Here is a 26870-nt window from a genome sequence, read left to right on the forward strand (position 1 = left end):
ACTAACCCTGCAAACATGTCTGGAAAACCAGTTTGCGTTGCTGATTTTGAAGAGTATGCTAAGAAATTCCTCCCCAAATCAGTCTATGATTATTACCGATCCGGAGCAGATGACCAGCAAACACTTGCAGAAAATGTAGCAGCATTTTCAAGGTAGGAGGATGAATAAAGGCTGGGGTGGGAGGTAGGGGTATAAATTCTGCTTTATTAGTAAATGTGGTGTAACACATTCTTTGTGTGTGTGTGTGTGTGTGTGTGTGTGAAGAAAACTCAGCTTTTCCTGCATTTTTTTTTTTTTTTAAGAGAAAAGCCTTATTAATATTTGGAAAAACTGCCTCTCCCCTTTCACTCCAACTAATATTTTCTGTCAAAGGCAATCCTGAAAGTCTCTTCAGTTTTACCTGCATTTTATTTCTTTTGTTAACATAAATTTTCTAAAGGGCCCTTCAGGTCTTTTAATCAGCTGATGAAACTGTAATTTCTACATTTCAGGCTGTGATTCCATCAAGGGATTCTTGTGGTGGGGTTGTCCCTTTTAGGTTCTGAGCCGCACTTGCCTTTTGCTTTTTCTTCCCAAACCAAATTGGTTATGCACCTTCCCTGGTAGGTGCTTGTGCAGCATTGCTCCATGAAAGGAGTTGCCTGTCCCAGCTCCGGGGCAAATGGTGAAATCCAGGGCTCAGTATGGGGAGACCAAGCTGTGCTTCAGAGGCTTCCAGCAGGAAGGTCAGGACTTCACCAGGAAATTTTGTAAGTTATGGGAACAATTATAAACCAATTTTGACTTAGAAAGTGGCCCCTTGAACTGCTGTGAAAATCCAGATACAGGTCACCCTTTGTCTCAAAAGTACAAGGTCAACACTAAGTAAACCAGCATTTGCTGTCAGATTTGGTGCAAGAGAGTTCAGAACTTGTGTCAGTGAGTTCCTCATCCCCTGGGTCTCCACTGCTGCTCTGCCCTCAGAGCATCAGCCCAGGCACTGCAGGAAGGGGAGGAGGGAGCTGGAGGCTTGTGGCCTCAGCCCAGCTGAGCCCTGTCAAGCTGCTTGAACAATTTCTGGCTTCTCTTTCCTTTGTGTACTGTGTTGGTGGCAGACACTTAACCCCCCTGCACTTGTCTTTGCTTATCCTAAAGGCTTTCTCTTAAATCCCTCTGAGACTAAGAAACCAAAATAAGGTTTCTCGAGTTTGTTTTTAGTCTTCTTCCCTCTCCTCCTCACTTTAGTGTTTCCACTGTAGAGCAGCAAAATCCCGGTTGCTGCTCCAGTTGCCCTCTCACAGGCTATGAGCTGGAAATCCCATGCAGCTTTAGTAATGCTCTAGGAAACTCAGTAGTAAATAATTTAATGGGATCTTGTGGCCAGAGCTCAGGAGCCTCATTTTAGGGACACACAGAAAAGCTTGATAATCTTAGAAGAAGAAAACTGACCTCTACTGGAACCACTTATTTCATACCTCTTAGTTCTGTGTGCAGTCTCTCACCCTGGATTTGAAATCCTCCTGTGCTTGGTGCTACTCAAATACAAACAAAAGGACTGATCCAGCTCTAAGAAGTAAATGGGAGCAGGAGGGTATGTAGTAGGGCTCACCTAATTATTTTTTTAATTGACTTCATTTTTTTTACTGCTTCCAGATGCCTTCATAAGATCAAAATGAAAGGACGTTCAAAGAAAGTGCTCAAAGGCAATAAACTGTAGAAACAGTGAACTTCTTACTACTAACTTCTAGAGGTAATTGTGATTAAACACAAGTTGGATCTAATCTGCCCAGAGACAGGCTAACAAATGGCTGGGTGTATCTTCTTGCTGTTGTGGTATTAGTGGATCTAGAAGTGGTGAGATTAGAGCAGCTCTGCTTCTCTTTTCCACTGCAGGGGCAGTTTCTTCTCATAAGACAACCTCCTTGCATCAAGCTGGTCACTTGTGGACATTCAGGCTCACCTCCTCTTTCCTGGCATCTTCTCTCATCAGTAAGAGCCTTCAGTTTTAGGCTTGCAAACTTGCAGAGCTTGCAGGCATCTTGGAACTGAGGGAGGCATTAATTAGCAGTGCCTTGAACAGCCTGAGATGTAGGGAAAAGAGTAAATGAAATTTGCCAGATCTTGGTGTGGCTATAAAGGCTCATGGTGCCGGGTTCCTGCTCCTCAGCAGTGAAGGTATGAAGGGGATGGAAGCTGTGTTTCTATCTTTCCTGCCCTTCCCTTTGTTAATTTGTCTCAAACAAAATCTGATTTCTGCAGTAGCTTTGAGCCATTTGGACATCTTTCAGAAAGGCTAAGGATAAAATCTGAAAGATTTGATAATGGGGATACTCCATTAAATCATAAAGCAAAACTTAAGTTGTTGATAGCCAAAGAGAGAGGTCACAGGATATAAATGCTGAAGTTGTTACCTTTTCATCTCTGTATATATCCATCTTTCTGGGAGTCCACCAAAGCATAGGAAAGGGTGTTGATATCCTGGTGGTCACCCAGCAAGTCAGTGGGAGAACCTAAAACCCAGCATCCCTGGGGAGACTCACAGTCCCCTCTTTTCTCATTACTGCAGTGCCAACACAGCTCTTCCTGTGAGGGTGGGCATTGCAGCTGAAGCCATCAGCTGGGGCTTGCCAGCTTTACCTGCATAAAAGGGAAAGGATGCAGGGCTGGAGCATGTATACAGTGACTTTACAGCTTCACAGACCACTGTGTTGTCATATCTCTCCATAACAAGAAGGACATAAAAGTAAAGATGGTCAGAGTTTAAAATAGCCCTTATGCAGCACTGCAAAATGTAAGTTAAATTGTTCTCAATATTCCCAGTGCCTTCCTGTGCCTGTCTATTCACAAATGGAAATATTCTCAGAAAGCAGAGTGCACTTACAGCCTGCTGCCAGCCAGACCTTCCTCTCTGAAAGTGACCCCTGTAATGGGGTGCTTAAGCTTTGTGGAAGCCTCTGGAGCACAGGGATAACTTGTGGTGATGGGTGCCTGTTTTCTTGGTGTGTGACACAAGGAACTTTTCTAATCTTTCTTTTTTTTCTTCAATGCTGCTGGGAGAAGCATGGTAAGAATGCATGGCTGCTTCTTGCCCTGACTCTTGCACAGTCCCTGCATGTCTCTGAGCATGGCACTAGTTTTTCTCCCTGTTCATGACTACAGCTTGTAGGTAAATATAAAGTAAGATGGACTTTACACCTCCGAGCCACAAAGTCACATTGCAAGTTAATTCAGCTTCATTTCCCATGGCTAGAGAACTCCTGTTGATTTCTACTGTCAGAAGCTCGTTGCAGGGTTCATTCCTATTAAAACTATTTACAATTTATTTAAATATTTATAGACATATATATAAATGCTTATGTCTAAATGGAAAAGAAAGCATGAAACTGAACCAGAAAAAGGGATTTTAACCCATATCTGTGTGCTGCAAAATTATATTGGTGTAAGCAAGCCTGCTGGGATGGATTGTATTTGGAGAAAAATCAGTGTTGAGTTTGTCTCTAAGCTCTTTATTCTTTGGCAACTGAATTGTTGCATTTATGGAGAAATAAATATATTATTATTAAAGACTGCTCTAGCAAAAGAATGGTAGTTTTGATACATGCTGGTAAACCTTTGGAACAACCCATGGAGCCCCACAATTTGGACTGTAAAATCAATGGCCTGACCTTTTGGCAGCACAGGAGCTTGGAATACTTTGGACCTTTAAGCAGAGACTAGAGCATAAAATGTCTCCAAAAGGCCAGTGTTTAAGATGCTGTTAAAACTAGGTAGAGTAAGTGTTCTCTAGTTTCCCCATCTTCTGGGACTAAGGGAAGAATCCACAAAAAGGGCCGGAAGGAGGACCCGGGAAACTACAGGCCCATCAGCCTGACCTCAGTGCCTGGCAGGGTTATGGAGCAGATCATCCTCAGTGCAATCACACAGCACCTGCAGGATGGGCAAGGGATCAGACCCAGCCAGCACGGGTTTAGGAAGGGCAGGTCCTGCCTGACCAACCTGATCTCCTTTTATGATCAGGTGACCCGACTGGTGGATGAGGGGAAGGCTGTGGATGTGGTCTACCTGGATTTCAGCAAAGCCTTTGACACCGTCCCCCACAGCATCCTCCTGAAAAAGCTGTCAGCCCACAGCTTGGACAGGAGCACCCTGTGCTGGGTTAGGAACTGGCTGGAGGGTCGGGCCCAGAGAGTGGTGCTGAACGGGGCTGCATCCAGTTGGCGGCCGGTCACTAGTGGTGTCCCCCAGGGATCAGTATTGGGCCCAGTTCTGTTCAATATCTTTATCGACGACCTAGACAAAGGGATTGAGTCCATCATCAGCAAATTTGCAGATGACACCAAGCTGGGAGGAAGTGTGGACCAACTCGAAGGCAGGAGGGCTCTGCAGAGGGACCTGGACAGACTAGAGAGCTGGGCCGATTCCAACGGGATGAGGTTCAACACGGCCAAGTGCCGGGTCCTGCACTTTGGCCACAACAACCCCATGCAGCGCTACAGGCTGGGCACAGAGTGGCTGGAGAGCAGCCAGGCAGAAAGGGACCTGGGAGTCTGCATCGACAAGAAACTGAACATGAGCCATCAGTGTGCCCAGGTGGCCAAGAAGGCCAATGGCATCCTGGCCTGTATCAAAAACAGCGTCACCAGCAGGTCCAGGGAGGTGATTCTTCCCCTGTACTCAGCGCTGGTTAGGCCACACCTCGAGTACTGTGTCCAGTTCTGGGCCCCTCAGTTTAAGAAGGATGTAGAGGTCCTGGAACAGGTCCAAAGGAGGGCAACCAGGCTGGTGAAGGGACTCGAGCACAGGCCCTATGAGGAGAGGCTGAGGGAGCTGGGGGTGTTCAGCCTGGAGAAGAGGAGGCTCAGGGGAGACCTCATTGCTGTCTACAACTACCTGAAAGGAGGCTGTAGCGAGGTGGGAACTGGACTCTTTTCACAGACGACCTTCAACAAGACAAGAGGACACAGTCTTAAGTTGTGCCAGGGGAGGTTTAGGTTAGATATTAGAAAGAATTTCTTCACGGAGAGGGTGATTAGGCTATGGAATGGACTGCCCGGTGAGGTGGTAGATTCTCCGTCCCTGGAGACATTTAAAAAAAGACTGGATGTGGCACTCAGTGCCATGGTCTAGCAACTGCTCCGGTGGGTCAAGGATTGGACTAGATGATCTCTGAGGTCCCTTCCAACCCGGCTAATTCTATGATTCTATGATTCTAAGAACTGGAGCTTGCATTTCCCCATCGGTGTGTTCCTACTACGGCCAGTTAATTTTTATTCATGGTTTTCAAATGACTTGGAGATTGCACTGGTGTAAGTGAGGCATTAAGACCAAAGATGATGATTTAGGGTGTTGGAGCATACTTGACTCTCTGTGGCATCAGACTGCAGTCACCTTGCATTTGCTCTGCATCCTGAAACACCACGGGTCCTTCCTGCACTTTGCTGTCTGCTGATTAAATTGACCCTCAAGTTGTCAAGGAACCAAGGAGCCTGAATGGAGAACAGATTTCATGACAAGGTCATGATAGCATTCAATAAATCAATCTGAAGTCTCCCCTTTTGGCATTATAATAAAGGGGAGACATATTTGTGTGTAGGAATGTGTTTCTGCTAATCAGCTGTGACATGATCTGCCCCTAACTCCCTGGTGGCCTTTGGAGAAGATACATTTTTTTGGCATGCATGGGGAACAGCAGTTGCTTGCTTATCAGTGACAGCATTGATGCATGTTTTTCCATACATATATAGTCATCTAGTAGCTAGGTATTAAGGATGTTAAAATGACTGGACACATGAATAATTTAAATACTGGTTAAAAAAACCAAGGCTGAGGATGTGATTGGGGTCAAACAAACGTGAAATTGTAGGGGGTGGGAAAGGAAAGGAATGCTTCTGGTAATAAAGTGGTTATGTTTCTGCAACATCGTTCACTTCAGAATTGCAGAATGCTGTGAGAAGAGTCACTGTGTGGATGGCAAGACACCCTGGGAGAGAAAATTGATTTTCCTCAAGCAAAAGCAGATGTTTCTTAGCCTCACACAGCACTAGCACCTGCCCCTTGTGATGGGAAGTGGAGCTGGGGGGTTAGATTAAGGCAGCAAAGTAGATTGGAGTGTGATGGACACTGCCTGAATGCTGTGTCCTTGCCTAGGTGCACTACTTGTAATATGCAGCATGAAGGGATAACTCAGCGTGGACATGGAAAGCAAACAAGAAGAGCTGCTTCAAAATGTGTTGCACTTAGAAAATTTCAACATTTTTCACAGCTGGAAATGAATGGGGAAGGAGTGCTTTCCTCTTGCCCAACTGTAAGATAATTTATATTCTGAAATTTTTTAACATAGAGGGAAAAGGTAGAGAAAAATCTGATAATCCCTCCCTCCTTTCCTTTCATCCTTTCAAAACAGCATTTAGCTGAAGGTGCCTAAATGGCCAGTGCTTGCTGCCTTCCCACTGAGGCATCTCCCAGCTTCCAGCTGGGAAGGAAGATGTACTTGCCTCTAATTGCTGATTGCAGCATATAAGACTTGGCTGAAAAAAAAATGTTGGTGATGAGGAGAAGATGAATAAAAAAAAATATACAAGGCTTTTGCAGAATCTCCAGGAAATCTTGCCATCTTAAGACTTGGAGGAAGCAGGTGGTAATGTGTAGCAGCCAAATGAATGCATTCTCTGGTTAGTGGGAAATACTGCTTTTGGGTTTTGCTTGCTGTTGTTAAGGGTGTGGCCAGAAAATGCCTCACTTGCAGTGTCCAGCAAACTCACTACTGAAAACACCCATATTTTCAAAGCCTTATTTCAAGAGCCTAATGCTAAAGTAGCAATCCCTTTTAATATTTTTCATGGGACCTAGTGGATACTCAGTTGTGGGTATCAACTTAATGTTGGTCTAGAGGTGTGAATGGAAGAGAAGCCACAGAAAATATTGGAAGATATGTTTACATTTAAAATCTGGAGCTAATGAACCTGAGGACCCCAAAAAGTTCATGGATGGAGTAATTTGAAGGTAAGTGGGAAGAAGGCTGTTTATCACTGCTTGAAACAGAATTTTTTTTATTTTTGCATACACTGTTGGGAAGGGATTTTGGTCTTGTTTCTTTCCCTAGCTATAAGCACTACAGAAATGTTGGTGCTTCAGGAGTGACCCTCACACTTGTGCACTGAGATGTCAGTAGTTTGCACCAGGTGTAAATCTGACAGGTCAGGGACAGCAGAGAAACTAGGAGGCTGAGGAAGAGGGAGATCTTTATGCTTTTGAATTTGACCTTAAAAATGAAAAAGAGATTCCATTTTTTTGTTTCCTTTATACTTGCTGGGAAAAGATGTCTCAAAGCTGGGAGAAAGCCTTTGGCATGAGGATTAGAAACAAAAGGGGGGGAGGGGGGAGTAAGTCATGTTTTCCTTGTCCCACCCTCAGCCCATCCTCCCTTGAAAAATAACACACTGATACCATAGCATGAAAACAAATCTGTGGAGACATACTTGCAGTGTATGTCTTGGCATTGAATAATACAGCTGACTCCCACAACTACATGTCTCCTTCCAAGCATCATAACTATTGTTCTCATCCCTGGGGAGTGCTTCCTGGGGAGCTGGCACTGCACCATGCTCTAGGGCTTCAGAAATTTTGAGTTTTGTCCTGCTTCTATTCCACGCTTCTTTGGGGATGACTCTTAGTCTTTCTATAAAATAAAGAGATTCTTATTTTGGTTTTTTTGTTTTGTTTTGTTTTCTAACCTGTCAAATATGCAAACTCAAGCTGACTACTACTTGCTGTCAAGAGCATCATCTGAGAGTAACAGTGGCTCTGGTTGCTACCTCATTGCCAGCAACAATTATACCAGTTTCAAGCTTTCTGGTGCTGAGCTGGTAGGTCGGGGTCAGCAGTACTAGAGCTTAAGCTTTAGTTACATTGTGTAATTAAAACTCTGTAGCCATCATCTGAAAGTGCAGAGGCGTTTCAGGGAGAGGGATGCTTAGTGGGAGATTGATGTATATCCTACTAGGGCTTGCAGAAAGCTTGGCGTGTCCAGAGGCAGCCCCTGCTGTTGCACACCCTCTTGTGGCTTCTAGGAACATTGGCTTCACTGAAACATTGCCTGGAGGGTCAGAAAAAGTCCCAAGTCATATGTTTCCCCCCCCCCCCAGAAGTGTGACCCTTTTAAGATGAGTCTGGATATTGTGGGGTGATCTGGTTGGGACCATGATACTTTTGTGCTGCTGCTGGGCAAGGGTGGAAGATAAATTTCTGTATATTCCAGCATGTGGTGTCCCTCTTCACCACAATAAGTCACAATTTCAGATTAAGTGTGTTTTAATTTGCTCTGTTTTGGAGTCAAACTCCATTTGTACCAAGATGAAGACCCCAAAGGAGCATAAATTCCAGCTCTGGGTTGATGATTCTGTGTAGACACATTGAAGGTAAAGTGAAGTCAGTAACAGTGGAGCAGATGGTGGGCCACATCATTCAAGGATTAGATCATAATTTTCACTATTGGGAGTTGTGATCCTTGGTCTTTTCCTGCACCAATTTACAGTGGCTAAATTTGGTCTTTTTATGGAAGTCTGGAGTCCTCCTGGTATGACAGTCTGTCGCTGGGGCTGTAGCTATACTCCCAGGGACTATGTGTTGTACAGCAGCCTGTGACTGCAGGGAATGGGACCTCTCTGAGCAAAGCAGCTTGGCCTCTGTGCCAGCAGGGATGTTCCGCAATGGAGTTCCTCACACCTACAAGCTGAAGGAAGCCAGGGCAGCCATCCTGCCTACCTGCTTCCCACGTGGCAACTTGTTTCTCTGTGGTCTCAACCTGTAGCACAGAGAAGGGCTAAGTGGGCTGGCCAAGATAGTTTTGTCTGAAAATTCCATGTCTTTTGGTTCCCTAATAACAGGAATAACTGAGGGAGGCTGGTGACTTCTGTTCCTGTACACTCTCTGTCATTCTGTTCTTAGCTGAGGCTTTTGAGGAGGCTGAGACTCACTGTTAACATTATTTTGCAGTGCCTGACTTTTCTTTCAGATTATACCAGCCAATAATGTTCAAAGGCTCTTTACTGCTTTTGCCCTCCATGGACTTCAGTTCTCCTTGCCTGGTCCCTCCTGGCTATGTGCATTTCATGGGTTCTGCAATAAGGTTCTGCTCCATCCCCAGCACAGCTTTCACCATGTTTCTCCCGACAGAAGGAAAACGTGCCCATTAGGAAATGTAAATAACCCTGATGATGCAGGATGTTTTTGTTCTCTTTATTTATCTCTGTGTTAGATGGAAGCTTTACCCCCGGGTGCTCAGGGATGTGTCAGTAATGGACTTGTCAACTACAGTCCTAGGGCAGAAAATCAGCATGCCCCTCTGCGTTGGAGCGACGGCGATGCAGCGCATGGCTCACCCTGATGGAGAGACAGCTACTGCTAAAGGTAAACCCTGCCCAGATTCCCCTGCAGTGACCCAAAGATGAACAAAATAATATCTTTCCTCCTGGTAGTGAAGGCCAGCTTGGCCTCTTGCTCTCCTAAATGCTGTGGCCAGGATGGGTTTGAGTTGAAGTGCAGGGAAACTGGCTTTATTTTTTTGTGTTGCAATTCTTTTACTGTTTCCTTCTGCATGGTTTGTGTGAAAGTTTGCCCTCTCTATGAAACAGACATGAGAAATGCAGTATATACAAGGGGAATAATTTGTAAGAAATAAAAAACTGAAAACTATCTGTCTATGCACTCTGTATGCACTCTATGCACTCTGTATGCACGTCATGGAGACGTTCTTCCTGTTACTGAGGTGTCTGCAGGAATTTAGAAGCCTTTATTTGTCTGGGAAAAATGCTCACTTTAAAGAGAGTTTTTGAGCATCCCAGGGAGCCCGAAAAATAAGGGCCCTTTGAGCTCAATGCTGCAAAAAGATGTTGCTAGCAGGGAGACTACAGCCAAAAAGGCTGCAAGAAATGAGATGTTAACCAGAACTGAGATGTGAAATCTTTTTTCTCTTCTTATCCTGAGCTGCAGAATGACACAAATTCTGAAAAAGAGGTCACACGGTGTGCCTGTTGCATGCAAACGGTGTCAGACTGTGTGTTTCCATGTTCCAGCACTGAATGAAACATAAAGATATAAAACCTAACAGGCAAATACTTTAAAAAAAAACAAATCCTGTTCAAGGTTGAGCTTTACATCTGGCAGCATTTCCATGACCAATGCAGCAAATGCTAGTGTGAAGTGAGCCTACTAATTATGTGCCCTGCTGTGGGAGCTGATCTCATTTCTCATCAAAAATCCATGGTGCTGTGATGAGCACTGTGATGGGATGCAGCCCAACTCATACAGCAGCCAAGCAGATTTATCTGATTTTATAGTATGTTTGTGGATACATTTTTTCCTTTCCCAGGAGATTATTTTTTAGGAAGCCAAATTTTTTTTGCTTATTGCATGTACAGGCTATTTCCACATGATGGAGCTCGAATACTTTGGATTGTTGTGTGAAGTGGTGTCTAATGGGACACCTTGGTTCTTGTCCTGCCTTTTGGTAGCTCTTGCAGTTTATTTCTGGCCCAGATTATGCTGGGAGGAAATTCTGAAGCACTATACTGTTAGGTGCAAGCATGATAATGCAATGTTAAGAACAAGATTCAAAACAAACAAAATTCAGGATGTTCCTTAGCAAAAATTTCTACTGATGCTATGGCCTGGACATGTTCTAAAATGAATTTATAGTGCCATGTGAAATTGATTGGTAAAACAAGACTAATAGTTGTAGGAGATAACTTTTCACGTTTCTTACTTCTGTAGATTTATATTTATTTATATTTATATTTATTTATATTTTTAAACTTTTTTTACACATATGTGTAGGACAAGGGGAAATGGTTTAAAACTTGAAGAGGGGAGACTTAGCTTAGACTTTAGGAGAAAATTCCTTCTTATGAGTGTGGCGAGGTGCTGGAACACATTGCCCAAAGAAGTTATGGCAGTTCCTCCCTGCAAGAGTTCAAGGCCAGATTGGATGGGCCTGGGACACCCAAATCTAGTGCAAGGTGTCCCTACCCAGGCAGGGCAGTAAGAACTAGATGATCTTCAAGGTCTCTTCCAACCCAAACCATTCTATGATTCTATGAATTTTAATATGTGATTATATGTTCTTTGGTTTTCAAGCTAGAAGAGCTTGTTGTGTTGGCAAGGGTTTGAATGTGCAGTGAAATAAACACATCCATAGGAACTGGCAAATTTTTCATCACTTTCAAAGGAGAATGTAATTAAATTCACACTCTCCGTATTGCATTAGGGTTCCTTGTAAAAAAAAAATTTGCTTTTGTGCTCTGTTAAAGGTGGAGTGGTGTATTCAGTGCCAAACTTTTTGTTTGACCTTAAGATGTCGGGGATTATCTTCAATGTACATGTTTGGCTTAAAAGTTCTGTTAAAATTGGAACATTTGGGATAAGGAGGGTTGCTACATCAAGATTCTCTTAAACTCTGCAATACAACTGAAACACAAGCAAGCAATTTGTTGGTTGCTTTCATCTGGCTCTTGCTTCGGCTGCACCAGCTTATGCAAGGCAAGAAGATCTGATCCACAGTCTTGTGGCTTTAGCCAAGCCTGGTGTACTTCTGGCTTGACTTCTGGCTCCTTTGTGTAGGAAGCCACATATGTGGTGGCACCTTGACTGTTGTGGTGGCCCTTGAAAAGTACAGCAGGGTCTGAATCTTGTCCATTCCTGGCCAGACAAGGAAGCAGCATGCACCTGGCTCATGTCAGGGAGCATGGCAGCTCCCACATCTTCCCCCTTTGTGTGCCTGGGCACTGCCACACGTCTGCCTGGTTGAGCTTAAACCCCAAAAGATCAACTTGGGTTCACACCACCCTTGCCTGCAGAGCAGGGTGGTGCAGGTAGGATAACAACTCTGTCCCTTGCTCTTGTATTTGGAGAATGATGCCTGATCCTGCCAAAGAATTTCCTTAAGCAAAAGCATTTTCCTCTGAACTGCTTCACTCTTCCAGCAGGTTTCCCTTGCAGGATACAGCATAAATGTCTTGTCTACAGGACAAGAGCATGTTGCATTTTGTTTTGCTTCTGTCAGCTAGGCTTTTAAAAAAAATTAAAAAATACTGTTCATGTAAACTGTAATAAGGTTGCTTCTCAGGTTCTCTTTTGATGTGTCAAAATGGACCTGGAGTCCTTCCTTCTAGAGAATACTCTTTCAGCCCTTGAACAATTTCAGGGACCTTGGCAATCATTTCAGTTTTTCTAGGTCTTTCTACAAGTCTGTTTCCTAACATTTTAGTTGTAGTTAATCATGTGGCAATTCTCCAAATAATGGATTTTCTTTTCAGTAGAAACTGAAAAACTGGGAGGAAAATTGTTTTGAATTTAACTGAAATGTTTAATTTGATCCAAAATACAAGGCTTTATTTCATTTTCCTACTAGCTAATGCTTTTAGCCATAGTTCTGTTTTGAAACAAAAGTGTTAGCTCAGAAGAAAACATTTCCATTTTGAAAATATCAACACATGACATTTTGACTTAGGTGAATTTTTCTTGTCCTTCCCACTCCAATTTCAACCTCTTCAACTAAAAATACTTGCCAAATTTGATGAATAATCTTATCCACCATTAAAGAGCAAAGGACTGTTCTCTAAACGCTTTTCAACAGAACTTTTCAGATTCTGTGATTTTTATTTTGTTTTCCACTTGTCCATCATAAGATTCCCTATGACTCCATGCAAAGACATTAATTTGCCATCCTGACTTCATGCTGGGCTTGCAAACCAATGTGATCCCTGTTTTGTCTGCTTGCCAGTTGCACTCAATGCTTCTGTAAACAGGACCCACCTTTGAGAGCACTGAAACAAAATCTTGTGTACCTTCCAGCTGCTTAGTAAGAAATAGCAAATTTTTTTTAAACCTTAATTGGTTATAAATAGATACATAGCATTGTTTTATTGATATGTCTATTCTGTTTATATTGCTGCTCATTAGAGATAAAACTCATTACCTTCTATTCTTATGCTTTGGCCCAGAAAGGGGTATTGCAATACCTGATTTCTCTCTGACTTGCTGAAAATCAGGCTGAACAGCCTGACTGTTTCCTTGGCCAGAAACTTTTGACAACTTTGAATGCTAGTTGCTCAGATCTGATGATTTATGTTTACCCTCTGCAGTTGCTCTCAAACAGCTTTGAGTTACTGCTGACGCAAGAAGGATTTCACCATCACCTGCGATGGGACTGCACCATTTGCTTTGCCAAACAGAGAATGGGAATATTGACTGAAAAGCTTTTTGTGCCCCCTGATTTAGTTTAATTACTCACATCTCTATCATTTTCATTAGAAAAGGAGCAACACCTTTGTTCCTTTATTCCACTCTTATCAGGTTTCCAAAGTGCTTTTTTTTTTTTGCTTTGATGCTACTGAGCATTTGAATTCAGGTTCCTTGTGCTCATCTGATGTGCTCACGACTGTGAGGGAGGGATTTTGCAGTCTGTTGCTCTTTTTGCTCAGTCATAGTGAAAACAGTAGGACTTTGTGCCCATCTTTCTCCTGTTTACTATGTTTACTCCTGTTTACATGTTTCTCCTGTGCTACAAAAAGGTGTTAATTTTGTGCCATGGCTACTCCGGAGTCATTGAGAGGACAATATTCACGTGTGACCACATGGGCTGAAGTGAGCTGGCCCTGACTGCCCCTAAAGACTGGAATGGCCAGGGGACTTTCTGATGCAAGTGTACGTAGGCAGTCTGGCATGACAGCCCTCCTAGAACAGCCAGATCCGTTTTGGCCAAGTGTATTTTTACCTGCTGCCTCCAGCCTTCCTGAACAGCTGACAAAATGTGTTGTGTCAACAAAAGGATCGTAGGCACAACTCTCATGCAGTGTTTTGTAAGGGGTAAGTGAGGTAAAGGCTGGGCGGGGGATGTCTCAGCCAAATGTGTTTTGTAAAGAGAGTAATGTTAAGTAGTTTAAACAACTCTGTTCCTCAGGAGATGCAGCTCCAAGAACATTGCTACTTCTCTGGGAGTGCAGAAAGGACATTGTGTTGATTCCAGCTCGTGTCCTCTGGCCTCTAACTTGGGGACAGTGGATTCACTGGTGGATTCGGAGAAGAATGACCACAGCAGTTTGGCTGCTGTGTTTTGGCAGTGCCCCTATAAGGGAAACCATGGGAATTTGCAGAGCTAGAGAGAAATAGCAAGAGTTCCCATCCCCATACAAGGTAGCCCTGACAAAATAAACAGGCTTGGACTGGGCTCCTCTCCTGTGTCCTCCCTTGAAGTAAGTTGCCTCCGAGTTGCCCTCAGGGACAAACTCCATACAAATTAATGGATAAAGTTCTGCCATAGGTGGGATGGTGATTCTGAGGTTTCAGAATGGAGAAAGGGCTGAAAACCGTAATCACTCTGTTATGTGGACTTCCCTGGTGGGTCCTGTCACATGGTCAGGTTTGGTTTGTCATTATGCAAAATCTTTCAGTTGAATTACCTAAGGATGAGGAAAACCCCATTTTACTGCGGTTTATATTCCCCCATGAGAAGATGTGTCCTTGCTTGGGGCTTCCTTGGACTATGTACAGGCAGATTGCAATGGGGATGAGGAACCTGTGCCTGCCCAAGGCAGCATTGGAGTGAGGGCTTTTAAGTTTCCCTTTTCCAGGTGCCCCCCTATATCCTATTTGCATTTGGCCCTGAAAAAAGGTGGTGTAAAAGGAATTCAAAGTTTTAGCATCCTGGTCTCAAAAACTAACCCAGCCCTCCTGTGTGTGGCTAATGCTGTGCTCTCTGCACTGTCATTGCCCTCAGTGGGAGCCTGTGGTGTGTACAAAGGGAAATGTGCTTTGGGCAATGCTGGGGATTAAAAGAAGACCTGAAAAAAGGAGAGGGGAAAAAAAAAAAACCCAACCAAAAAAAGCAGAAAAACCCCCCAAAAAACCCTCCAAACTGAAAGCAATCTGACATGGTATGAGGAAAGGCTGGTTTACAAAAATCTGATATTTAAACTCTGGCAAATGTCACACGTTGCTGCAACAGTGTCTCCTGGGAATCTGGATCCGGTACTCATTTGTAAGAATAATATTTGCAGCGCCCCAAAATTGAAGTGTAAAATATAGTTGTTTCTGTTTTCTTCAGCTGCAGCTAAATGTGCAAGAAGTGGGAGTATATTTTTAGCCTGATTTGAGGTAGAAGAAAAAACCCAAAAAAACCACCAAAAACCCAATAACCTGGCAACACTGCTGAAGTGTGTATTGCATGTTTTTGAAAGTCTACAGAATTGCTAGAATAAGCTTAAAAGCTATCAAGGTAAAGCACAGATTGACTAAAATGAACTTTGACTCTCTAAAACTCTCTAAAAATTTTTGTGTGTGTGAACTTTGAATTTGACCGTGTGGATCCAAAATGCTCATAGGAGAGTTGTTAGCCTTACAGGACAGACGAGGAATTTTGTTAGTGTGTTTTAGTGAAAACACCAAACTCAGTTTGGGATAGCTGAACTCTGATTGAACCGAGCTGCTTAAAATCTAATCTTAAATAAGATGAAAGAGTTATCTTCTCTACTGTCATGTACACAGATAAGTTGAAAAGATATGGTATTATTTTGGGTTTTAAATCCTTCCTTTTGCTGAATATATTATCATCCAGTTTCTATTTTGTTTTTGCTTTTGCAACTATTATTTTATCCTTAGGGCTATAGAGGTAGAGTTGAGCATAAAAGTAAGAATAAAAATAAATGTATACCTAAAGGCAGATTGAACCATAACATTTACATTTTTTCCTTATCTGATCTGAGGGTTTTGCAATTGCTGGGTTAGCAATCCTTCCTCTCATACAAGTTTGTGAATTTGACAGAGCACCAGGAATGCAGATCCCTTGTTTCTTAGAATCATTTAATGGACTTGGTTTGGCAAATCATTTCTAATGTCATTTGTGATAACCCACCACAGCTGATTTGAACAGGACTTTAGGTGTTCAGTGTGTGTGGCTTCTTCAGAAAAAAACTCGTGTCCAGATGCTTAATCTGTGAGAGGGAGCTCTCTTCAGTGATTTTAAGGGGGCAAATTACATGGCTAACATGTTGAGTTTTGGTTCGTTGCTACTGTATTTCCATTGATTGGAAGCTGGCTGGTGGCTGGGGAAGGGTGTAACCAATTTGTTTGAATAAGCTGTTCATAAGTTTCCTCTCTAAGACTTGTAATCCTTGTTTAATCAAATGTTGTCATAAAGACCACTTTTTAATTCCTCGATGGGCTGGAGATGACGTTTTGGAACAGAGGTCCATTTACATGAAAAGTATGCATACTGCGGTAGACCAAGAAAAATAAGGCTTTATATAATATTTTTGAGCTTTACAGTGTGTTTTCCTTTATTTTCCATTGACAGATTACTCCTAAAAGAATAAGTGATAGATTCATAAAAATATAATTGTATGAGGTTAGCTGGTTTGTAGCGGAGCCCAGGTTGAAAATCTCCCTTGGGGAGGCAGCCAGCACAGAGCCTCTGGCTGCTTGACCCCACCTGGGATTGCTCAGTGACATTTAACCTCAGGAGTGATTTCATGCTGCAGCTTTTGAAGTTAAGTGGGAGGGATCAAACCACAAGTCATGAGCACCCATCCCTTTGGTCTCAGCAGAGACTTTGGAGACCTCTTGTCTGTCGTATCTGCTCATTTTTTTCGTAGTTATTTCTGGGGACTCCTGGGTGGGGACAGCCACCTGGGATGTATTTCTCCCATTCCAAGTGCGATCAGAACTTTTACTTTTTATTGCCCAGAAGTGTGAAGCTTTATGTGTGGGATCACACAATACAGGTGGATTCCCTCTCGTTCAGGTTAAGAGATAGGAGGTGGAGATATTGAAGAAAAGAACAGCAGAGCTTCCCACCCTTAAATATGGCCATCTGCTGGACTGTGTGCTTCTATTTCATTATGCCCCAAAATACTCTGTAGGGATATATAAATGTCTGATAGCAGATATTTGCTAAAAAAACATATCAAGAAACACAAGTTTAATGCTGGTGGACATTTGGAGATAGGAGAAACCAGCCAAATTACTGTGATCAAAAGCTTGATGGGGGTTGTGTGGCAGTGGTGAGGACTGAAGAGCAATGTTGAGAATGACAGGTCCAAAACACCAATCTGCAGCACTGTTCAAGAAGCTGGAAGCCTTAAAAATGCTTTTTTAAAAAAATAAAATAAATTTAAAGCTTTGTGTATGTTCTTAACCATAAGTGCCAAAATTTTTGACAAGTGGTGTCCAGCTACTAGAGGCTTACAAGCAGGCTCTGCGTAGGATAAAGAATTAGTAATATGGGTTGGGCTTAGTTTGATTTAATTTCCAGTACTGGAGCACAAATTATCTCAAACAATGTTCAGACAGCAGCCATCAGAAATTTGCCCATAATTATGGAGAATAAGCTAGAGAATGCTCAGAGCAGGCCACTCACTGCAATTAATTTCAGCCTTCCAGGGAATGCTTTAACACTGAGGAAAGGCAGTGTGAAATTACATGCACCAGCACATTGGGGAGCCAAGGGCTCTTGTTTTGAGAAGCCTCTGTTTTGGATACTATCAAATATAACCTTGTATTCCTTCAGCCTGCCAGGCAATGGGAACAGGGATGATGCTGAGCTCCTGGGCCACCTCTTCCATTGAAGAAGTGGCTGAAGCAGCTCCAGATGGCCTGCACTGGCTGCAGCTTTATGTGTACAAGGACCGGGAGGTTACCAAATCCCTCGTGAGGCGTGCAGAGAGAGCAGGCTACAAAGGGATCTTCGTGACAGCAGACACACCGTTCCTCGGCAGGCGCATCGATGACGTGCGCAACAAGTTCCAGCTTCCTCCCCACCTCAGGTAGGTGCCTGCTGATGGGATGTGGGATGGACCTGTGGCAGTGCCATGGTCACCACAGAGTGCTGCGGGGAAAATCTGTCCCTTGTATGAGGAATTTCTTCCAGGTGCCCCATGCCATGCTGTGTGCTAGCACCACAGAACTGAGCAAGGAAGAGTTGCTGTGTTTGGGCTATCATAGAATGGCTTGGGTTGGAAAGGACCTTAGAGGTCATCTAGTTCCAACCCTCCTACGTGGGCAGGGACACCTTCCCCTAGACCAGGTTTCTCCAAGCCCCATTCTTGAATATTTCCAGGAAGGGGACATCTGCAACTTCCCTGGACAACCTATGCCAGTGCCTTGCCTCACTATGATCTGCTTTGGATCAAAATCAAGTTTTCCTGGCTATTTGAAGACTGTAAAAGGCATTATGTGACAGGAAGCATGAGGCTGCAGTCTGATGAAACTAGAGGGATGGGGCATTCCGTTGTTCATCTGTCAATATATTCTTGGACATCTTTAAAACACATCTGGACACAGCCTTGTGCAACCTGCTCTGACTTTGAACTCTGACTGAGCTGCAGAGTTGGCTGTGCTTTGGAGGGGGGGGCCTGGATTAAGGGGACCGAAGGTCCCTTCCAAACTATGTTATGGTCCTTTTTAACCTATCTTGTCTTAAGATACTGGAGTGGGCGTAGGGACATACTGCTACCAACTGTGGAGCCCCTTTCCAGGCAAGTTCAACTCTTCTTTTCATCAAATACAGAAACACACGGGGATGAGTCTTTCTAAATTCTCCATGAGGACGATTTCCACCTCAATATGTGTTTTGGGACATTTTCAGTGTATCAGAATTTGTGGCCACGCGATTGACTTCAGCATTAATTTTAATTCTTCTCTACTTCAAGGCCTATGCAGCATTTAATTTTAACAATGTTATCTGGCTGTGCTGCAAGAGCATGGATTTCCCTTGTATTTTGCAAATACAAATTGGTAGAGTGGACAAACCACCCTGACAAATATGCTGAAGTGCTGGCACAATGTTAGCAGTCAGGGATGGGCTGGGAGAGTATTTAATGAATGGCATATCCAGGACTCAGCTTTGAAAAATGGATCTAGAAGTCTTGTGAGAATCTTACAAGTAGCTCTTTGTAGTGACAGCAATTGGCCACAGAGTATATTAAGACTACTGTGTGTGCTCTCATTTGGAGCCTGCAAATGAGCACAAAAATGGAATGGAAAGAAAAAGGATAAAGGGTAGTTGAAAGTATTTTGAAGCAGATGAAATTTCATTTGATTTCTGGGTGGAAGCTAGTTTTGAATATTTTCAGAGGATCTGAAGTGTCCACAGTAGATCCTGTGTCTCCTAAGACTGTCAGGTTAAACTATGTGTATACTGTATGTAACACATACATAGTGAGAAACATAACATCACATCCTGAGGTCTCTTTTCTTTTTCATAATACAAAGTGAAGGTAAGTCACGGAACTGTGCAATGAATGTTATTCTTCACCTTGCAGGCAAAACCTCTAGAGCTTGGGGTGTTGGATCTCCCCCATACTCTTGTACTTGAAGCTGGTAAAGGACATGATGAAGGCTGGCAGAGCAACCTTAACTTTGCCTGTGATTTTTGTATTAAAATACAATTTTAAGAGGAAAGCACCAGTAAAATCCCTGAAAACCAGAACCCAGCCCTGAACCAGAAAGTACAATAAAATCCCTGACACACCTAACATTAAAATGTAGTTCACTGGTATGCATATGCCCTGTATTGTCATCCCGTTCTAGATCTGTGATTGACAAAACATTATTGATACAAGCTGTTATTTTACCTGAAATAAAAATAAAATAAAAATTCTTTAAATAGCTTTCTTTAGAGGCAGAATAATTCTAAGGCTTGGGATTAAAGAGTTTTTGGATGCAAGTCAACCCAAAAATATTTGAGGAAAAGGGATAGAGCACTTCCAAAAGACTTTGACCTCACCTGACTGAACCATAACTAGGTTTTGTTTGAGTGAAATAATAAAGTTGGAGTAATCTGTAAAGGCTCAAGTTAATCACTTCAGATTTCAGAATGACTCTTGGACAGTATTCTGTTGCACAATCAGCGGTGAAACTCTCCTAGCGTGGGGCTCTACTCAGTTATGTGATAACTTTTTCTTGGCTTCAGGCTTTCAACAAAGTTTCAAAGCAACAACAAGGTGCCATTGTGCTCAGAAATGTATGTAAGGCAACATTCATGCAAGTGTTGATCTGCATTTCACAGGCCAAGAAAAACAACAGTTATTTATATAATCTTATCCATGGTTCTGTTTTTCTCTGGGTACCCCACCCTCCACAAACCAACAGCTGAGAAGCTGGATCTTGCTGAGAGCCTGCTCCTTTCTCATTTTCTTCTGGGCCTGGAGCTGAACAGAGAAAACACATGAAATGCTTCTTGTTGCAAGCACCAAATTGGCAGTAAAACTAGCCGGTTTTCATGAAAAAATAAAAGCCATGCATTTCCTAAAGTATGGAACATGAGTACAAAATAGCACATTGTGGAATGAGACAGTTTCCAAAGAATAGAGCAATCAGCCTCTTGTGGAAGTTGGGGGTCCCTGGCAGTACTGGTGTTATTGATGGTGGTTTAATACTTGTGAGCACTTGGGGCTGCTTTAGCTCTCTAATAGAAATTTCTGAATTTCTCTATTTGCTTTCCTTTCCCCTTCTGCTTTGTGTAGTAAAGCTGTGAACTCCCTGGTGCAGGGGCTGTCACTTACCATTCAGTTACTAGGAACTGTGAGACTGATTTGGTGCTGAAGAGTAAATAGCTCATATTTTCCTAAGAACATAATTCCCCCCCTCCCTATGTTTTACAAGGGATTATATAAAAAAAAGACACTAGGCAAACTGGCTGGATATTGGTCTTGTTGGACAGATGAAAATTCTGACTTGCAAGGCTTCGTACAGATCCACCTAATTCATGGAGCTTAACAAAATTTCCCTTCTTCCTTCTGTCCCACCTACCACATCCCCTATTCCTCCAGTAATTGAATTCCCTGGATTTGAAATAAAAGCAAAACCAAACCCAAATATGCTGCATAAAATCTAAGGGGATTTTTGCTAGTAAGTAGAGGTGCACCTCTTGACTTCAGAGAGTTCTGGATTATGTCAAGCAAGATTGATTGTCTCATCTCACAGTCAGCCTGTACTGCTCTAGGGACTGAATGTCTCACAGCCTCTAATGGATTCATTCATCCTCACGTTGCTCCAGGCCAGATACTCTTGTGTTTCATGGTGGGAAAATGAGGCAAAAGGAGTGGCTAATTGTCATGCCCAAAGTCACAAAGGAGGTCTATGAGAGATACTTGAGCCCAAATTTAGTGCTCCCACTGCTCTGTTTTCCTCCTGATTGTGGATTTGATGCTGAACCTTTAGATTTTGGAGTTTATTCTAATTATTTTGGAAGAACTAGGGCTGTTGCCTTGGGCCGGAGAAACTTGCACCAATATTATTAAATGCTTTGCTAGCCAAAGGATTTGACTTTCTAAGGACTGTGATCTGACATGTTAGAAGAGGCTTTTTTTGCTTCTGCCCTGCAGTAGAGCAGAGGCTTAACACAGGTACACTTAATGGTGGCATTAGGGGCTGATTTGTGGCTACGATGAATCTCTCTAACATTAGTTTTCTATGTCATTTGTCTTTTTTTAGATTAAAAAACTTTTCAAGCAGTGACTTGGCATTCTCCTCAGGGAAAGACTTTGGAGAAAATAGTGGACTATCTGTGTATGTTGCTGAGGCAATTGATCCAAGCATCAACTGGGAGGATATCAAGTGGCTACGAGGGCTGACCTCTCTGCCCATCATCGTGAAAGGAATCCTCAGGGGTGTGTGGCTCTGCTCCTTTCCATGGGGAAAGCACGGTGTCCCTTTTTGTAGGGAGACCAGAGAAGGAAATGTGTTTGTGCTGGAAATTTGCTGTAGAACTGCATTACTTTTTGATGGCGAGCATTCATTTTGCTGATATGGAATAATGTGGTGGGTTGCACATTCATATTTCCATCCCTTGCTAAGTAGGAAAGATTTGCCAAAGCAGAGCCAAAAGTAATCAAAGGGAAAAAAAAAAACCCTTCTCCATGCATGCTTAGGAACCCAGCAACCCAAGACCCTCACAAGTAGCAGCTGCTTAAATTAGTACCTGGAGCTGCCAGAGGGTCAGTGTGGCTCTGCTACAGGGTTTGTTTGCCTTGACATGCAGTAGGTAGGGACCAGAGCCACTGGTCACTAAACTGGTTGGCTGGCATTGCTTTGGTTATATCTGACATCAGATGCAGCCAGGAAGGCTGAACTTGCTCTGCTCATTGCACCCATAAACACCAACTGGTCAGGGTTGTGTACTACGTAAAGGAAAGAGGGATTTCCTTTCTGTCAAAAGGCACTGAGCACAGTGAAGTGGTTTCATTAAGTATGGATTATGACTGTGATCATGCCTATAATTTTGGCTTGGAGAAAATAATTTAACAAAATAATTTCTTAGTGATGAGTTGTGGGACATAGTAGAGAAAATAAAGGCTGACAACCCAAGTGAGTTCTAATCCAAAGAGGTAAAATATACCGCTCCAACATTTCAAATTACCTTTCTGGTCTTACTAGTTAAAGTTAAAACTTTCTTGTATATTGAGATGGGGCTTTGGAAGCCCAAAAGTGGCTTTGCATTAACTGCCAAAGTTTTTTGAGTGATTCCAAAAATTCCCTTGTCATGATGTAATTAAGGTCCCCATAATGGAAGAGCAAATCTTGTTTGGGTTTCTTTCTAGCTGATGATGCCAAAGAAGCTGTAAAGATTGGGGTAAATGGTATTCTGGTGTCAAATCATGGAGCACGACAGCTTGATGGGGTCCCTGCAACTGTAAGTACTTGTACCATTACATACCAGTAGTCTCTGGTTTTCTCTACTTTCTACCTGCTTGTTTGCATTTTCTCTGAACATGTTAGCTGAGTGAAAAAACCTGTAAATATGTGTTATATGTGCATCCTCCCCTTGGTTAGATCAAACACAGGAGGGTTTACATGTGGCTGTTTCTTAAAACTACCTGGGCACACTGTCCTTGGCTGCAGCACCCTGCTTTTTTTTTTTTTTTTTAAACTCCTTGCCATTTGCAGTTCACTAAATGTTAAGGTTTTACTAGAGCTGTTTTTCCCTATTAATGTTCTTCAGAGACTTTTGAAAAATTAGAGTTACGGAACAGCTACAGGCAGAAGGAAACTCTCCCTTTTCTCCTTTCAAAGCTTTTCCCCTTTGGAAGAGGTATAGAGTGATTAAATTACACTTTTTTCCTTTTCCCTTTCCTTGTCATGATGCCTCATGTGTTTTCCAAAGATGAAAATGGATTTGAGAAGTTCTCAACTGGAAAAAAAAAAAAAGAATTAAAGCAAAATGAAAATGTGTATGTTCAAGATGAAGTAAAATTTCCAAAATTCTAGTTGTCACTCATCTTGCTTCATTTGGTGTGGGAAAGCTGTGCAAGGGCAAAGCGAATGAATGGGAGGAGAATCAAAGGCCAGTTCTCACTGTTTCAGTATTTTTGATGTGTCCTTGATGAAAAACCTCCTCCTTTCCATGATGATATTCTGAAGGGTGAAGGGGACAGGGAAGTCTTTTTCCACTGCAGTAACATCTTATCTACTCTGCTGTGCCACTGGCTTTTCTCCCTTTTCCTTGGAGCACTTGTGCCCTATGCTTCCCTCCTTCACCAGCCAAGCCCTTCACTGGAGAGCCAAATGCCAGCACAAATGTTTTTTTCAATGGTTAATGTAGTGAAGGAGTGGAGATGTTCTTGCCCGACTGTCTCCAGGTACTCTTGAGAAGCAGTAAGAAAAAAATCTCAAGAACTTCTCCAGTTTCAAAAGAGAGACTGAGGTTTTTGGTTTTTTCAAATGTGATTCTGTGCTGTCAGAGAGTTTGCAGCTATTCAGATTTAGGCACCTTAAAGAGAAATAAATTTTCAGAGAGTGGGTGCTGAATACTTCTGAAAAGGATTTTTCTTCTTTAACTTCTGTGGTCTTTTGAGAATGTACTCCCCCATTTCACTAAGAGTACTTGGCAAATCTGTATGTGAGGTAATCCAACAGGAAGAATGTATGAGGGTATTAAAAACATCATTTTGAGAAAAGAGAAAGTCAAGAAATATTAATTCTTCTTCTGCCAACTGCAGTAGACCAGAAATTAAATTTGCAAACTGCTTGTTAAGAGCTATTCCTTTGCAAAACTGCAGTGCAGAGGAGAAGGCACTGTTCAAGCTGATGTGTTCACTGGATTTCATCATACAAAGAACTATATTTCACAATGCAGTTTTCATAGTGTAAGTATCTGTATTGGATCATGCTAAATGTTTCTGTTTTAGAAACATAATAATTTGCTTTCATTTCATGGTTTTTCAGAACGTGAGTTGAACTCAAGCTAGTTAATATTTCCAGTGTCTAGTTACACACTGAGGAAATCTATGTTTTAATTATGGTTTGCATCATACTTTAGTTATTATAGCACTTTAATGTTGGTACAGTTTGTCAGGATGTAGAAAGTAGTCTCTGTATATGGAAATAGATCCAAAGTATGTCTGGCAAGAGAGCAAAACCAAAGGGAGGAGGAAAAAAAAATCACAGCAAGTGCCAAGCGTCAAGAAAATTTAATCCAAATCTAAAAACAAACTGCACTTAAAGTTTTTTCCCCCATCTCCTAGTCATTTGTAATCCATTGGACGGGAAATGAATTATATCCGTATTTGAAAGACATGAATTTGTGTGCCTTTTGTCTTGCTACCACACACTATTTCAAGTCTCCTTAGTACCTGGCTTCCAGTTTTCTGTCTTTTCTGATTTTCATGAATAGGAATTATTTAGGCATTATAGGAACAGTTACCCTCCAATTAACGGTTGAGGCTTGAATTCAGGAAGCTCATATCTTCATTGGGACTGCTTGCATGGTATGAACGTGTTATTTAACTCCCTGGTTACTTATTTGTATCTTGGGAACACAAGCCTTTTCCCCCTTATCTTTATCACTGGTGTAGGGAATAAGTAGATCTTGGTGAAAGTAACGTAGGTATGTGCATTAGAAGAAAGCATTTCCACCTTGCTCAAAACTCAAAAGGAAAGCTATTTTTTTCTTATATAAAGAATTTTCTTCTGCAGTTATTCCTACAATCAAGATGCATTTTCAAACAGAAAAAAAAATATTTGTTAAAATTTTCTCAGGGCACACCTTTCTCTTACTCCATCTCTCTAGGTATAATGCCTGCCTCTGGCAGGCATAATTATTTTAAAGGTGACATTTCATCCCCAAATTAGTGAACACTATAAATCTGTGGCGGTAAGATCATGGAGCATCCTCCTCTGTGCTCTTGGTTTCTTCTATTCTTTAGGTATACCTGAAACTGTCTTGTTGGATATATGTCATGGGATTAGATGGACATTTTGTGTGATCCTGCTGATTCTTATTCTATTTATGTGACTCTCCAAATAAATTTGAGCTTTGTATATATCTCCTAACATGTTAAATCACTGCTGTTTTTTCACTACAAAGTACAGTTAGGCATGCAATTGCTCATATAACTTCTTAAAAGCTTGGATCCTGTATGTTAGAATTAATTCAGAAAAATAAATAGGGTTACAGAAGCAGACAAACTGCATTCCTTATTTCACTCTTCTAGATTGATGTCTTGCCTGAAATCACTGAGGCTGTGGAGGGGAAGGTGGAGGTTTTCCTAGATGGTGGTGTACGAAAAGGCACAGATGTTATCAAAGCTTTAGCTCTCGGTGCCAAAGCTGTATTCATTGGAAGACCTCTCATCTGGGGCTTGGTTTATCAAGTAAGTGAGAAAAAAGCTCAATTATCTGGTTTTATATACTTTGTCTCACTGTTTAGGCTCAGTGTGTGCATGTATGTGTACATAAGGGTGTTTGTGTGATGGTGGCCCTGTTTATCCAGACCACGTAATCTAAAATTTGCTATGGCAAGTCCTTGGAAATTCTGATTGTTCCTAAAATTTTGTTTGCACATGTATATTTGTCTGTATCTACACCCATGGGGTATATGTACACATAATAGCTCATGTTGTCTCCTAATCTCCCAGGGTGAAGAGGGAGCAAAAGAAGTTCTCCAGATGCTGAAGGAGGAGTTTCGCCTGGCAATGGCACTGTCAGGTGAGACATCAATGCCTCAGTAATAACCATCTCTGTCTTGCATTTCCTCATACCTTTTGCTTCCCCAGGGCAAGATGCTGTAGCAGCCTACAGAAAGGAGATGGAAATGTTTGCACTATAAACAGATTAGGCTATGAAAGAGAAGAAAAAGGAAGTTGTGTTATCTCTGTTTTATAGATGGAGAGCTGAGTGGATTAAGTAAAAAGAAGTGAAAATGTTTTTCACAAGGTGAGAAAAAAATCTGTATGAAAGAAGTGGGAAATTCTTGGTTGCTGAGGGGCTGGATTTCATCGACAATGTGAATTTCTGTAGGACAGAGAAAGTAAAGGCTGAGAATGGGATAGAAATGCAGGGCTTTCAACTGATATGTGACTTCTCCTCTAGGATGCCAGAGAGTAGAAGAAATTGGCAGAACGCTGATAAGAAGACATGAAGTATTATTTTCCAAGATTTAAGACTGAAGACCATCGCCTCCTGTGTTGCCCTTGCATACAAAGTGTGCTACCAGACAAAAAGTTTCCACGTTTGCTATTTGGGCCTCATCCTGCAATCCTGACTGGGATAGGGTGGTCTATAGGAGATCGTTTGTTCGAGAAACTACTTGATGCAAATTTTACAGATGGTTCTAAATTCTCCTGGGCTCTTAAAGAAAGCTGCTCTACTGGGAGCTGTGATTAGAGATGGGCCTTTATACTAGACCAACAGCATCTTTGAGGAGTTTTGTAACAAATACCTTTATTAACATAAATGCCTGGAAGTAACTTAGTTATTAAAGTGAAACTATAAACAGAAATATTTTTATAGCAAACAGCTATCAAAATGCAGAAATTTAAAATGTAAGAGAGATTACTTGCTCACTGTTTACAGAAACTACACAAAACCCATGGAAATTAAATCTTGCTTTCTCGCATCAG

The 26870-nt window shown here is 42.2% G+C and overlaps 1 protein-coding gene across 1 annotated transcript; it reads left to right on the plus strand.

The window, feature by feature from the left end:
• HAO1 (hydroxyacid oxidase 1) lies at nucleotides 1–26870 on the plus strand. Its single transcript, XM_008500555.2, has 8 exons — nucleotides 1–152; nucleotides 9236–9387; nucleotides 17540–17795; nucleotides 21466–21641; nucleotides 22572–22663; nucleotides 25464–25622; nucleotides 25887–25956; nucleotides 26341–26870. The coding sequence occupies exons 1-8, from the start codon at nucleotides 16–18 to the stop codon at nucleotides 26409–26411; spliced, it is 1113 nt and encodes a 370-aa protein (XP_008498777.1). The 5' UTR covers nucleotides 1–15; the 3' UTR covers nucleotides 26412–26870.

The sequence above is a fragment of the Calypte anna genome, chromosome 3, assembly GCF_003957555.1.
Source record: "Calypte anna isolate BGI_N300 chromosome 3, bCalAnn1_v1.p, whole genome shotgun sequence".
Classification (NCBI taxonomy): domain Eukaryota; kingdom Metazoa; phylum Chordata; class Aves; order Apodiformes; family Trochilidae; genus Calypte; species Calypte anna.

Coding starts and splice junctions, on each gene's coding strand:
- HAO1 (XM_008500555.2), top strand. CDS start 16: ATGTCTGGAAAACCAGTTTGCGTTGCTGATTTTGAAGAGTATGCTAAG. Junction 153..9,235: donor AATGTAGCAGCATTTTCAAG/GTAGGAGGATGA, acceptor TCTCTGTGTTAG/ATGGAAGCTTTACCCCCGGG. Junction 22,664..25,463: donor TTGATGGGGTCCCTGCAACT/GTAAGTACTTGT, acceptor TCACTCTTCTAG/ATTGATGTCTTGCCTGAAAT.